This window comes from Antrostomus carolinensis, unplaced genomic scaffold, assembly GCF_000700745.2.
Source record: "Antrostomus carolinensis isolate BGI_N321 unplaced genomic scaffold, ASM70074v2 scaffold52505, whole genome shotgun sequence".
NCBI lineage: Eukaryota > Metazoa > Chordata > Aves > Caprimulgiformes > Caprimulgidae > Antrostomus > Antrostomus carolinensis.
This window is the reverse complement of record NW_010318073.1, coordinates 19,828-33,844: the sequence shown is the minus strand read 5'-3', so window position 1 is coordinate 33,844 and position 14,017 is coordinate 19,828. Positions and strand designations below refer to the sequence as shown.

At 42.4% G+C, this 14,017-nt stretch overlaps 1 protein-coding gene across 1 annotated transcript; it reads left to right on the top strand.

The window, feature by feature from the left end:
- The first annotated feature begins 7,321 nt into the window (after positions 1-7,321).
- S100Z (S100 calcium binding protein Z) lies at positions 7,322-8,813 on the top strand. Its single transcript, XM_010168771.1, has 2 exons — positions 7,322-7,462; positions 8,655-8,813. Exons 1-2 carry the CDS (start codon positions 7,322-7,324, stop codon positions 8,811-8,813), a joined length of 300 nt encoding a protein of 99 aa, XP_010167073.1.
- Positions 8,814-14,017: the final 5,204 nt, after the last annotated feature.

Below are 14,017 nucleotides of genomic sequence, written 5' to 3'. Positions count from 1 at the left end.
AGGACACTAAGGGGCAGCCCCAGACCAAAAGAAGTTTTCCTCATTTTTTTGTATACATACAAACTAAGAGAAAACTTTATTCGCTTTATTTTTCTGTATTGATTTAACATCAACAGTGCCCAGGAATATTGAATTAAATCGATCTGGACTGGTTTTTTTTTCCCCTTGCATCTTTTGGTAGATACTTATTTCTGCCGATGCAGTAGTGATAAGTAGGGTGAATTTATTTGCTAGTTATCTCAAGACAACTAGCCCTTTTGAGCTCACAGCTTGCAGGCAGACCAGAGAGGATGGAAAAGACACAGTGAGATCTGCCTTGATGGCTGCCTACTCATTGTGGCATGGCCAAGCACATGTACAAGGACGTGGTTGTATGAGCCAGGGGCTTTTACTGCTCCGTGGAGCTCATTGTCCCCAGAGAGTTAGTCATACCAGCCCTAGGAAGCCCATTCCCAAAGAAATAGCTGCTGTGTGGGTAACTGGAGATTAGGAAGGAGGAAGTAAGGCAGGACTCATTCAACAGCCCACCCAGGACCAGGGAGAACCTGTGGAAGGTTTTCCTGCTGCTACAACCTAGTAGATGACTTGGCCACCATCCTTTGACAGAGTTTGAGTTTACCAGCCCCTGCAAGGAGGGCTCCCAGTAGTTAGGATGCATAACCTGAACCTAGCTGCAAAAACCTTGTGGAAAGAACTGGACGTTGAAGTGAATTAGGTTGAAGGCTGCTGCACTTTGATACAAGTTTGAATTAGGAACAAACATGAGCCGGCCAGAACAGTGTGTCTCAAAAGGGCGGATTTGCCTTACCAATCAGTATATTTATCACAAAGGAAGTTACTATTTTGGCATTGTTCAGAAAATGATGTATTGCCAAATACTAGCTGTAATGTGAGCTAACAAAGCCAGCTGGCACTGGGTGCTGGTTCTCCAGTTACAGGGAGAGAGCTGCTCTGTGGCTCTGTTATGAGACCTCCTGCCACTACCTGAGGCAGAGGTAGCTCTGACTCTGTGTCTACGCCAAGGTATGTTACACTATTTTGGTATCCTTCCTTGGTGTATATAGGCTGCATTAAAGTAAAAAATGGCTTGGATGATACACACTAGATAGATGCATCTGCTTCAGAGGTTTACGGGGAAGAAAGAGCTTGTATAGCCAGAATATCACTTCAAAACTCTAGGCTATTTTCCAGATAACTATACATTCCTATACAATTTCATGTTGCCTCCACAGGCTAGTAACGGTTGGTTGCTCACAGAAGGAGGAAAAGGTGGTTGATTTTCTGGGAGGAGAAGAAGGGCACAGTAGGTGGTGACACAAATCAGTATCACAAGTACAGAAAATACTCCAATTGCTGTTCTACACAAGTATCACAAGAGAAATTACCAGTACAGGAACAAGCAGAGTTCAATGATCTGGACATTTCAATGAAAAAGTCTTTTGGAAAAGAAGTGTACAATCTTGTCCAAAATGGCAGTCAGAAGAGAATGAGATCATCCTACGCTTCAGTTGAGCAGCTCTTGAAGTTCAACAATTAAAAAAGATCCCTACAGAGTAAAACACTGAGTTGAGGTGGTAAAAGGTATTAGCAAGAGCTTTAATAGCTCTTTGCTATTCTGCTGCCTGTAGGATCACAGCAGTTAAAACAGTCTTGAAGATGGGAACCAGAACCTGTGGGAAAGGGGGACATGCCTGATGTAAAGGTTTGACGTAAAAATCAGTCAACCACACAGATAAAGAAACAGAATACAGATTAAAATATTAACAATACTAAAAATGTAAAAATGCTCATTATAACTTAACAAGAAATACTGGTTCAAATGTAAGTCTCTTAAAAGCTCTTCAGTCCATATAAATAAGGTCCTTAGTCTAATTTAGGCTCTAGTCTAATGTAAGCTTTATAGTGTATAGTATATCTGTCCTTCTGAGCCTTGCAATGTCCCTTGTTGCTTCCCATCATACCTTTTGCCACTTTGGGGGTACAACATTGATTCAAAACACGTGCATCCCAAGAGCAGTGTGAGTTTGGGAAAAACCAATAATGACAGGATGTGGGTGGGAGGCTGACTTGCCTTTCCCAGCACAATAATTTTTTGTGAGAAAATATTCCCCACGTGCATTCTGGCAAATGTTGAAAAACAGATGCCCAAAGTATGAGATCCTCCCACTTAAGCTGAGCAGTATTTTACTGTGGCTTAGACTGTCAGTTTACAGTCTGCTTTGGCTTAAAGGCAGCCTGTGTTATGTTGTCTTAAGAAGAGATCAAGAAAAAATCCTGGTGATCCAAGAACTCAAAACTTCTCCTTCCCAGCTGTGGAGGAAGAAGGCCGCTGCCCTATGTCAAGGGCTGATTGCTCTAACACAGGGCAGAGCTCTGCTCAGTTTTTTGAGGAGCAGAGACCAGACATAAGATTTGCTGCCTGTGGTCTGACTGCCCCATCTCCCTGTAAGAGAGGAAGAGCAGTCCTATACAGCCAACCTGCCTGGCAGTTGTAGAGGTACACATTACCCCAACTAAAATGAAAGGAAGCAGCCATTAGCTGCCTGGGCCATTTCTCAGGTTTACAGGGTGCGCTAGTTTTGGCTGGGATAGAGTTAATTTTCTTCATAGTATCTGGTACAGGGCTATGTTTTGGATTTGTGCTGAAAAAATGTTGATAGCACAGGGATGTTTCTGTTACTGCTGAGCAGTGCTTACAGAGAGCCAAGGCCTTTTCTGCTCCTCACTCCATCTCACCAGTGGGTAGGCTGGGGCTGCACAAGAAATTGGAAGGCAACACAGCCAGGACAGCCAACCCCAACATACCAAAGTGATAGTCCATACCTTATGGCATCAAGCTCAGCATATATAGCTGGCGGAGAAAGAAGGAAGTGGGATACTTGGAGTGGTGACATTTGTCTTTCCAAGTAACCACTAGGCATGATGGATCCCTGCTTTCCTGGAGGTGGCTGAACACCAATGGGAAGCAGTGAATGAATTCCTTATTTTGCTTTGCTTGTGTGCACAGCTTTACTTTACCTGTTAAACCTTCTTTATCTCAGCCCATGAGTTTTCTCACTTTTACCCTTCTGATTCTCTCCCTCAACCCACCCGGCGGGGGGCGGAGCAAGAGAGCAGCTGTGTGGGGCTTAGTTTCCAGCTGGAGTTAAACCACATCACAGGGCAAGGAACAAGCTCTGCTTCTCTCAGCAGCCTTCAGTGAAATCAGATGGCTGACTCATTCTGTAAGGCTAGCATCTATTAGTGCTTGAGCAAAGATGGCAGAATTTGGCCCTGTGCAGTCTTTGTGCCATGGCAGGTGAAAAATCTGCCCTTCTGCTTCTGACATTCATTGATTTTGCCGTGTACTTTAGTATTGTAATAGTCATTAGGAGAAGGGTTCAGCTGGAGTAGTCTGTGAGGGGTAAACACACAACGTGAAGAGGACAATAAAGCATGGAACCAGATTGGGCCAGTAAGGGAGCAGGCTGTTTTCAAGTTTATTTTTGAGTTCAGCTGAGGAGCCTAGAATATTTGAAGGTAATTTATAAATTCAACAAAGTCAAACTTTTTGTTAGTGGTAGATGGTGCAAAAAGTGGCCCCAATCGCAGCTTGGGATGCTCAGACTGGATATTAGAAGAAACATCTTCCCCAAGGAACTAGTGCAGCACTAGAGCAAGTTACCCAAGAATTTGTGAAATCTCTATCCTTGGAGTTTTTCAAGATTTAACTCAAAGAAGCCATGACTGATCTGGTCTGGCATTGGTGATGATTCTGCTTTGAACAGGATGTGAGACTAGGCACCTCCAGAGGTGCCTTCCAACCAACACTGCTGTGATTCAGCATGTTGCAAAGAACAAACTTTAGTCACGAATGAAGAAGGCATCCATCTTCACATCTCCAGTCATGCTGCAGTTCTGCTCCCTCTGTCACCCATGTGTCAGCTTCTGCTCACATGTTTACCCTGGTGGAAACCAGAGTGCAGGAAAGGATCGAAGTGGGAATGGTGGCTGCTGACACAGAGTTGGGTCTTGCCCTTATACAGAAGTGCTCACAGGTGACATTGACTTTAGTTCTCTTCAAAGCCTATTAAATATTCTATAAAAACAAATTGTGCTGACATTTTTGTTGAAGGGTTAAAAACAGTCGACTGACAATCATGAATTTTGAGTAGCCCCTGGAACCTACCCTTAGGAGATCTCTGCTGCCACTGGAGCTGCTGGCGAACAGCTAGAGAAGGAGGGAAGGGATGGACACAGCAAATTGGATGGACCTCTTAACAAACAAGCTCAGCGCAGCTGTTACTGTGTACATGTAATCCACCAGCATGGAATAGAGAGTTTCTTACACAATTAGCTGGAATGAAAGTAGCTGTTGAAAGAGACTGCACAGATTATATCACTGTATAAATTATTGAGCTGATGTCCTAGAGACGAAAGAGAAAACCCTCCTGTATTCTGTCCTGAGGATGGCAGCTCTGAAAGTTTATACGTGCTTCCTGGAAGTTGTACCTCCTATAGTCTCTGCTTAGATAATTAATTTGCAATATTCATCAGGCAGAGGATAGCCATAATAGATAAACAGGAGGATTTTATACCTATGTATTGACTCAGCTGTGGTTTCTTGTGGTTATGAGTGAAACTCTTGTTGAATAAATGGCAAAACCCCAGTGTTATAACATTTATCTGGTTAATATTTCTGAGCAACAGTTACAAGCACTAGTGAATCACAGGCAAGACATAGCCCTGCATGGCTGTACATAAGAGAGTCCATAAGAGGCTTTTTCATAGCATCTGCAAAGACACGGAGTATGCCCAGGATCTGAGTGGGAGAGCTGTGCTGCACCTTATATCACCCATGTTCTGCTCCCACGTCTAGCTGGATATGGTCTGGCTAGACCAGGGACTCCCTCTGTACAAAACTGTGCACCTGTAAGCTGTCCCCAAATACAGAAGAGGAATGGAGAGCAAACCTGATGTCAAGCTCTCCCTTGACTCCAGGAGGGATTAGGTTCTGCTTGTTGCCTATCAACATTTCCAGGCTGGTTTCCACCTGGATCTTGTCTCAAACTTAACTCAGCATCTATTCCCTCCATCCCTGGTGAGCACTCACGACCTCAGTGATGGGAGCTGAAGACATACACCATGCCTACAGTATTGTCCATGTCTGCAGGGACCTTTAACCAAAAAAGCCTGCCTACTGTTTTGGAAAAAACCCACTTTACATACAATCACACCTCATGCTGCTGAGTTCCAGCATTTTTGCCTGGAACCTCTTCCTTTCCCTTTCTCGCAGAAGCACAGCTGAGACCCCTTGGGTTGTGAACACTTGTCACAAGAGCACAGATGGAAGAAGCATCACGTCTGGAAGCAAAGGAGGCAGGCAGAGTTGTGGGCTGAGATCTACTATGGTACTTAAAATTGTGTGTGCCTGGAGGCTTTCAGAGGTAAAAACAATGCCCATTTCATTTTCTTCCCCTCTGACTGGAATAAAAAAGAGAAAGATCTGCAGCTGTATGCCCTCTTGCTGTTTATCTGCATAGTTGTGCTCGCTGGACATGTGTATGCAGCAGGTGGGAGGCTTTATTGAGGGAAAGCAAACCCAAAGCAAAGCAGTTTTCCATTTCATGTGGTTGTCGTGAAAACTGGCCATTTGATATTTCAGATGCTAAGTAGGCCCTACCATGGTGAAGCTGATGTTTCTTCTGTCCCTCAGCCATTGCTCCTGGGGGCAATGAGCTCCTGGTGTCAGGGCAGCGGAAGCTCTCCTGGGGAAAGTTCACATATTAAAAGAGAGATGCTGAACTGCAGTTGTGCGGGACTGATAAAAATGAAGCCAAGCCTGTTGATCAGTGCACAATATGATTTCAGGTACACCTTCCTCTGAAAACGGTTTCCTTGTTTCCTCCTGAGAATACATACTACAGCAAGAATTCCACTCAGCAAGAGCCAAGGCTTATGGAGACATCTGACAATAAAGGTAGATATTCCAAGGGAATTGTGGCATACTCGGCTACAAGCCTACCCCTAGGTACCCAAGTAGCTTTGAACACTGGCTGCCAGCACTGAGGCATTTAGAGTCTCAGCTGTAGAAGTGCAGAGAGGCAGATTATAAAGAGTTCTTTTGAAAATGGGGGAAAGTTGTTTTGTACTGACTTGGTGGTTGCTAGCATTTTCTGATTTTGACCTTCAGGTGACTGGATGGACATATTTGTAAAAGGTGAAATAATAAAAAATATCTTGTATGTTCCACACACAGCCCTCTGCTCTGCCTAGTGAATATTTTAGTGACCCATTTACAGCAAGCGGCTTTTATTGAACAGAGTAGGCAAATGCAGAGGGAAACAGAAGCCCTGTCATCCTTGTGACAGTTATACGTCTGTCTCTATTAGTGTAATCCACTCAGCCTGATAAACAAGAGCCTGTGCATAGGTTTTGAAAGGAAGGTGACCATCACCTTCTGTGATCTGAATATTTTCTTGCATACGCCTCAGCTAACCTGTAAAGCAGGTAAGTCTTAGCCTTTGCACAGTGATGTTGTTTAGGACTCCAGTCTTACCTTGAATTTAATTCTGGCTTTTTAAAATTTCTGTCCCATGGCTTAATCAACATAATGCTTCCCTTTCACTTGATTTATATTTTTAGTTACTTTTTGAGTCAGCTACTCAGCAACTAATTGCATTTCCATCTTTTTCTTGGTGGTGCTTCCGCATGTACCTTCTTACTGTGTACTCGTTGAAGCAAACCCTTTGGGGTACCTAGCTCACATTTGTTTATTCCAGGTAATTTACAGGCAAAAAAGGTCAGTCAAAGCAAACACAGACAAATAAATTGAAAGCTGATGTTTCTATCCTTATTAATGATGACTTTCTTATAATGGCCCAAGAAACAAGTGTAGAGCCTTCTGTATAAATGTGCGTCCATTTAGGACACTGCTATTTGTTGATCTCATTTTCTTGAGAAAACTTTTGAATGAACGCGTAGGAGGGTGTGCCTCCGTTTTCCCTGTGTTTTCAGGTATTGGTACAAAAGATTTCCTTTTACAGTAGCTTTGCAAAATGAATACACAGTAGATGACTTTCTTAAATAAAGGTCTTCCTTTCTATTTTTCTTATTGGAGTAATTGTTAGTAAGTTCAGGACAATGTTTTATTTTGTAAGTATAGCCTTGCTTACACACAGCTGACAGGATGGAACAAGTGAAAACCCATTTTTTCAGTACTGATAACTATTTCTTTCTTCATCTAGTTATCCATCCCTTCCCTGAGACTAGCCTTTGGTTTGGCTTCTGTGCAATGTCACTGAATCTGGATCTTTGCCCTGCAGCTCTTCTGCTCGCTGCTATGTCCACACCACTGGAAGACGCAATGGACACTTTGATCAGGGTTTTCCATCACTACTCTGGCAAAGAAGGAGACAGATACAAGCTCAGTAAAGGAGAACTCAAGGAACTACTCACCAGCGAGCTCACTGATTTCCTTTCAGTAAGATGCAGCTCCCAGATCTCTTAAGTTACTGTTCATGGGTTGGATAAATAGCTATGAACGTGTTTGGGAATAGTATTTCCTTATGCAAGGCACATCCTGCCACAGCCTCTCAGATGACAGTTGACTTTGTGGAGCCAGATGTAAGTAGATGGGATGAAATATTTCATTTGGAAAGTGTGTTTTCAGAGGGTGGTCCAGCCATGGTGCACTGCCATGTGCCACCAGAGACAGAGCCGGCCACCTGCGCTCCACTTATCCCTCTGTGCTTTTGGAGGGCAAGGGCAGCCTAGAAGCAGTAGCAAAATCAACACTAAATCAGGCTTTAATCAGGTTTTTCTCTATTTGTTCACTTTTAATAACAGGGCATAGATAAGTTCTTCAAAGAATTATATCTAGCAACCAGTTCTCAAGAGACAAGAACGTATCTTGTGCACAGTGGCCTTGCAGTACAGTTGCTTGTGTGCCCTGCAGAGAGATGCTAAGAAAATCCTTTCAGTAATAAGCTGCTGATCTGAATATGTCTTTGCACATTTGTTATGTTCTTAATTAAAATCATGGATGCTTTTTATGGAATAAAGAAAAATAACTGTTTTTCTGTATTCTCTTAATTGTCAGAATTGTGGACCCTATCACCATCAGCAGGATTTTTTTTTTACATTGTCTCTATTTCCTTGAATTTAATATTCTTTTAATCTTTGCTGTTGATTTATTATTACAAGATTCATTGTTCTTACTCCAATTGAATAAGATGTCTTGTTTGCTAAGTAAAGATTTTCTGAATGTAATGAATGGAGGTATAATACGACCACTTATGAATAACCTGTTGAAAATCTAAGTACTGGTTTTTAGGGAATGACACGGAGAAATGCACATTATAAATCCATCTTGTCAAAAGAAATCAGTGCTCAGTAGCTCCTAAAATCTGTTTGATTCATTTCTGTGCCTGTGTACCTGTTTTCCTCACAAGAGCTGCACTGTCTTCAGTTTCTTTTGCTGCACACTTTTGGCACTCCAGGCCTATGTTTTTAATGCTGTGACTACTGCTACATTAATATTCAGGTGCATTTTTCATGCAGCCTTTCATTTAATAGCACCAGGGCTTGTGGCATACCAGTGGGTTGCACCGTCAGGTGTCTCAGAATTATGCATTTGAGATCTGCACAGCTAACTCACTTTTCTTTCTCTTTAGGGCCAAAAGGATCCTCTTCTGGTTGATAAGATTATGAAAGATCTGGACTCCAATAAAGACAATGAAGTGGATTTTAATGAATTTGTCATTTTGGTTGCTGCTTTGACTGTGGCATGTAATGATTTCCTCGAAGAACAGTTAAAGGAAGAGGAATTTTAAAAATGTTTAAAACAATCAATCTCCTGGCCACAAATGTGAGCAAAGCATGCTTAGTTAGGTAGCACTCATCAGTGTTTGATGAATGCAAACCATAATCTGTCCAACTATTACTGCTGTAAGACATTTACGGACCAGATCAGCAGCTGGTGTAGGCTGGACAAACACCAGTTTACACTACTTGAGATCTGTCTTTTAATTTTTTCGATCTTTGGGCTGCATGTGTCTGTAATGCATACACATCAGTTACTCAAGTCAAGGGCTTGGGGTGACAAATCATTTGGCAGGAGCTGAGACTTCTATTTCTTAAATGTTAGTGGGGAGTAAAAGGCACATTAATGTTACTTTTATACTTTCTGAATTGGAGAATTTGGAATGAGACATAAAACTTGCAATTTAGTTTTCAGTCATTCTGTAACAAACATATTTTTGCAGCTCAAAAAGAGCAGCTTGCTTTTTTGCTCAGCTCTGCTTATTCTGTAGCCTTTTTTAGATGCTGCTCCGTACCTCCCCACATTCTCGTGTTTCAGATGTGGTCACAGCTGTCTCCTGCTGCCTGAGCAGACAGTACCACTTGCCATTGTTAGGGGTTCATTTCCCTTACCACTCCAGCTTCAATTTTGTTGTGTTGGCATTACTGCATCCCAGTAGTCCACCTCTTCATTTGGCATAAATGAATTTATTCATATGATAAATTATTCAAATACATAGAGAATTTAGTCAGTAAACTGCTCTGAGGGCTGATAGAAGGACTGAGTCTTCAGGGGAAATGTAAACACCTTCTGCTTCCACTCTTCTGGCACCCTTAAGAGGAGGGATTTTAGAGGAACACTTCTGGGGGATTTAGTGACAAGATCCCAGGGTATAGTTTTGTAATGTGAATCATCTCATGGAACAATGATTTAATCTCACACTGATCCAACCCACTGCATGGAAATGGTGCAAAAGGGGATGTGGGACTCTGTGGCCAAGTGTGGAGAGAGTAGGACAATCCCTTTCAGTGTTAAGCTGTCCTTAGTTTGTATTAAGAGTAGTTCTATGCTCCTATTTGAATTATGTATACTTCCAAAGCTCTGCAAATCCTCAGTGGCAGAGTGTCCTGGCTTTTTTCTTGCATGGAAGGCTTTTTGCTCTTTGTTATTTAGTTGGTAAATTCAAACTATAATAAAACACATCTGAATTAAATTAAGATTTCCTGTTTGTGTAAGAGGTTAAAAAAAAAAAGGTCCTCAATAAAAACATGCCCTACTAGGCAACATTTGAAGAACTTATTTCGGTTTTCTCTCCTCCCCAGATTCCTGGATATCATTCAGTAAAGACTATATTTGTATATCATATATTGTTAAGATGATGTAATTTATTGTAAGACAGGGATTCTATAGGGTCTAATAAATATAACAAGGGTCAGACATAATCCCAAGAAAGAGGCCACTACCAGATGATGTTATCCCAGAAAAAAGGAGACTTTGTGGTGGTGGCAGAAGCAGAATGTGCTGCCTTTTTAACTATTCAGTGACTGAAATTACATGGGATTCACAGAAGATCTTATACACACAGGGAACACTGTAAAAATTATTAAAGTAAAACTGACAACAACTGCAAAACTTTTTGCCCCTTGCACTGTCATGCAATTTAATACCATTGCAGCTGTTGGACCAGGATGGCAGGAGTATCAGCCAGAAAAAGTAAAACTGCTTTTATGGTTCCCCATAGGTCCTGCAGATTGTTGCTGACCTCCAATCCTTTCCACTTCCTGTGTGAAGAAGGGAGAGGAGAGCAGCTTAAAGCTTCAACTCAAAACTAAAAGGAATAAGATTGTCCCAGTAAGGACCATTTGTCTACTATGACTTTTGAACAAGAGGCTTTTTGTAAACAAGCTCCAGAAAGTTCATAAACACTCTGCTCATCCCTGATGAGCCCCTGGAATGCATAGTAGCCTGTGTGCCAAGCAGAGTTTTGCTATGTCACAGCTGGCTGGGACAACATGCCCTGGGGTCAGCCAGGGAAAGCTGCTGCCATGATGGAGAGGGTCAGTGGAGCCATCTCACCAGCTGAATTTACCAGGAATTGAGTGCAGCTTAATTCCTCTGTGGAAGGGGCTTTTTTGCACACAAGCTATGGGTGAATCAGAGGAGAAAAACTCAAATGATCTTTGTTCCAACAAAAGTTTTATAAAAGCTCATAATCCACTCTTTTTGGATTGGCTGGTTAGGTTTTTCTTGTTGCTATTTTAGCCTCAAGGACAACTGTTAAACTCTCTCAACTTTAAAGAAGAAACATTTTTACGCAAAGACTGGAGGCCAAGCAGAAAAAGAAGAAAATTCTACAAAACACATTTAAATGCTAGATGAAAAACTAAAAAAAAAAAAAAAAAAAAAAGCCTGGTACAGCTTGGGGTCCTGGGGTAAGGGACTTGCCATGCTAATTCTGGGCTAACTTTGGGCTGATACACTACACCAGTGGGTCATTCCTCTCCCACAGTAGCCAACTAGCACTGTATTAGTGGACATGACTTCCAGGGAAGATACCTGAAGGTCACCTGGATGTTTTGAATTGCCTCTGAACCAGAAAAAACTGTGAGCAATCCTCTTTTCTGTAAGCAAGCCTCAGGAAGGAGAGCTGCATTGCAGCCACTCACACTGGCAGTACAAGATGGTGCTTGCATGGGCAACCTTGCTACAGCCACTTTGTCCTGCAGATGTGAAGATCTGTTTTTATCCTCTCTCAAAGGGGAAAAATATCTCCTTCAAATATGAAGGCAGCATTTTTTTCTCACTGTTTACTGGCACTTTTCCTGCTGTCTTCAAGTTTGTCTGTACTTCATGAATCTAGGAACCATATCGAAGTTTTAGATGCAGGGAAAGCTTGCTGCGTGGCTTTCTCCAGTCTCCCAGCTTTAGGAAATCTGTCTAATTACACACATTTTTTTCATTTGTGTTATCAGACTGTGTGAAAAAATCAATAGAAAAGTGAGCACTATTATATGGCCTAATATTTTCAAGTTACATTGAAGACCAATAAAAATACAGTGATGCCAGACAAGACCTTGTCTAGCTATTGTGAATTTGTTTTGCTTGACAACTAAAAAGCAGATTTTGAGAAGATAAATGACATTATCCTGAAAGCCTCAGCCTTTGCCATTTGCTTTTATTTCAGTTCAAAAGAGACTTGAAGTGCCAGCACAACTGGGTACATGAAGCCTGATGCACCATTGGTAAATAAATTTATAACCTCTTCAGATTCAGTAGTCAACTACAGATCTGAGAGAGCTGCATACAACACCAACATGATGACAAGTGCTTTGAAATGGAGTGGCCCCTCCAAGTTCTACCATCCAGGTTGACTAGGAAGGCACCAGCTTTTTTGCTCTACAGCAGTGTAGAAGGTGTCAAGCCCAATGGGATAAACATCATCCTACAACTTCAGTTCCTCATCATAACACTGAGAAACAGAGTTGCCTGGGGTTGTGGGGAGGGAGAGAGCAGTGACACCAGGACAACCCCAACAGAAGAGGTGATACTGGTTATTGCCAGTCATTATTTTATGTTTATGGATACACATTATCTGGTGCTGCACTTGCAGAGGCACCTTGAATATCTGGAGTATCTGTGTTAACCTGCACTAACTAGCAAAGGAAATCCAGCATCTCCAAAGCCTGTCACAAAGCAGAGCAGTGAATGCAGTGAGTGTGACATAGCCCAGAGCTTCTCAGTGTGGCACAACAGCAGGACCGTGTGCCTCCCTGTTTGGTGTGGGAAATCTGGGCAGGGCTGCCTTTCAAATTGCGATGATTATTAGTGCATTTACTTCTCACCCTCAGCATCCCAACACACAGGCTGGCAACCTCCTTGGGCTGTCAATTTGATGCCTGCTCTCCTGAGGCATGTGCGATTTTCCCTTAGCAAAGCAGTTATTTCCTCCTGGGGCAAAGGCTCCAGGGTCACCCCCAGCACAGCAATCTCTGCCGGGGTGCATGGCCACAGCAGTGCAGTGGGTATACGCAGTATGCATGGGATGGACTGTATCATCTCAAAACCCAGTGCAGGTATCTCAATGAAACAGGACTTTGTGATACCCCGAGCAGCCAGGGAAGTAACGTCACTGTACAGACAGGCCAGAAGAAGGAGGAGAAGAGCTCTCTTGTAGCAATGCAGATCTACCCCAGGTCAGTCAGCCATCCAAGGCAGAGTCCCTTTCCAGTACAAGAGTTTCAGTCTCCATGCTGCAGCATAAAGCAGAGTGCAGCCAAGAAGGGAATCTCTTAGGGACAGCCTAGAGCCCATAGTCCCAGCTCAGCAGCACACAGAAAACATTCAGATCCTCTTCAATTTCAGCCCTGAGGACACTGGGTAAAAGGTCAAACACAAAACTGGCCTCTGAAATCAGATTAATCTATATAAAGGTTTTTGGCAGGAAGATTTGCTAGACTGTGATGTGATGTAATGCACGTCTAGTAAGGGTTTTGATTGACAGGCCAACAATTAATAGATGTGTCTTTAGGGATGATTAAGTCTGTTGAATGGCACTGTATTATTTGAAGAAAAAAAGGGTCACATTTTCAATTTTATCTTTCTCCTGCCACATGATACTTCAAGAGAGATAGCATTTTGTTTATAATCTGGTAATCTGTGTTGTAAACTAGCTCCATCTATGCCCTTTCCTGTGTTGGGGTATGGTTGCTACAGGCCCTGGGCAGCCACATGAATTAACTTCAGCAGATTAAAAAAACCCAAAAATCCAAAGCAAACAAAAAAACCAGCCCACAAACCTAAAACTTGTCTAAAATTCTCAGCCACCTGCAATCAATTGTATATGGGGGCAAACTCCCAAGGAAGATAACTGCAGCTGCATCCACTTATTTTGCACTCGCAAGTAGATTCTCAGCTGATGTAAAACGATAGAGCCTATTGCACTTAGTTGCATAATTTTGCAACAGCTGAGGACACACGCTTGAGACTTTACATTAGCCTTCAGTGGAAAGTTGTGTTTCTGTTAGCTGGTTGGCTAAATAAGGAGATGTCTATAAAACTGCAAGTGTTGCAGCAAGGCGGCTAAGAGGAAGATAGGTGGGGCAGTTTCTCAGAACACAGGTATTTGGGGGAAGATTGGTGGAAAACTCTCCTGTGACACATATACTTTAAACAGTGTAACTCTCAAATACCTGTCTGTGGACTCTGCCTTAAAACTCCATGTATTGCTCTGACTCT

Excerpts from the sequence above, each read along its gene's own strand:
- S100Z (XM_010168771.1), top strand. The coding sequence starts at position 7,322 with ATGTCCACACCACTGGAAGACGCAATGGACACTTTGATCAGGGTTTTC. Across the intron at positions 7,463-8,654 it reads AGCTCACTGATTTCCTTTCA|GGCCAAAAGGATCCTCTTCT; the intron begins GTAAGATGCAGC and ends CTTTCTCTTTAG.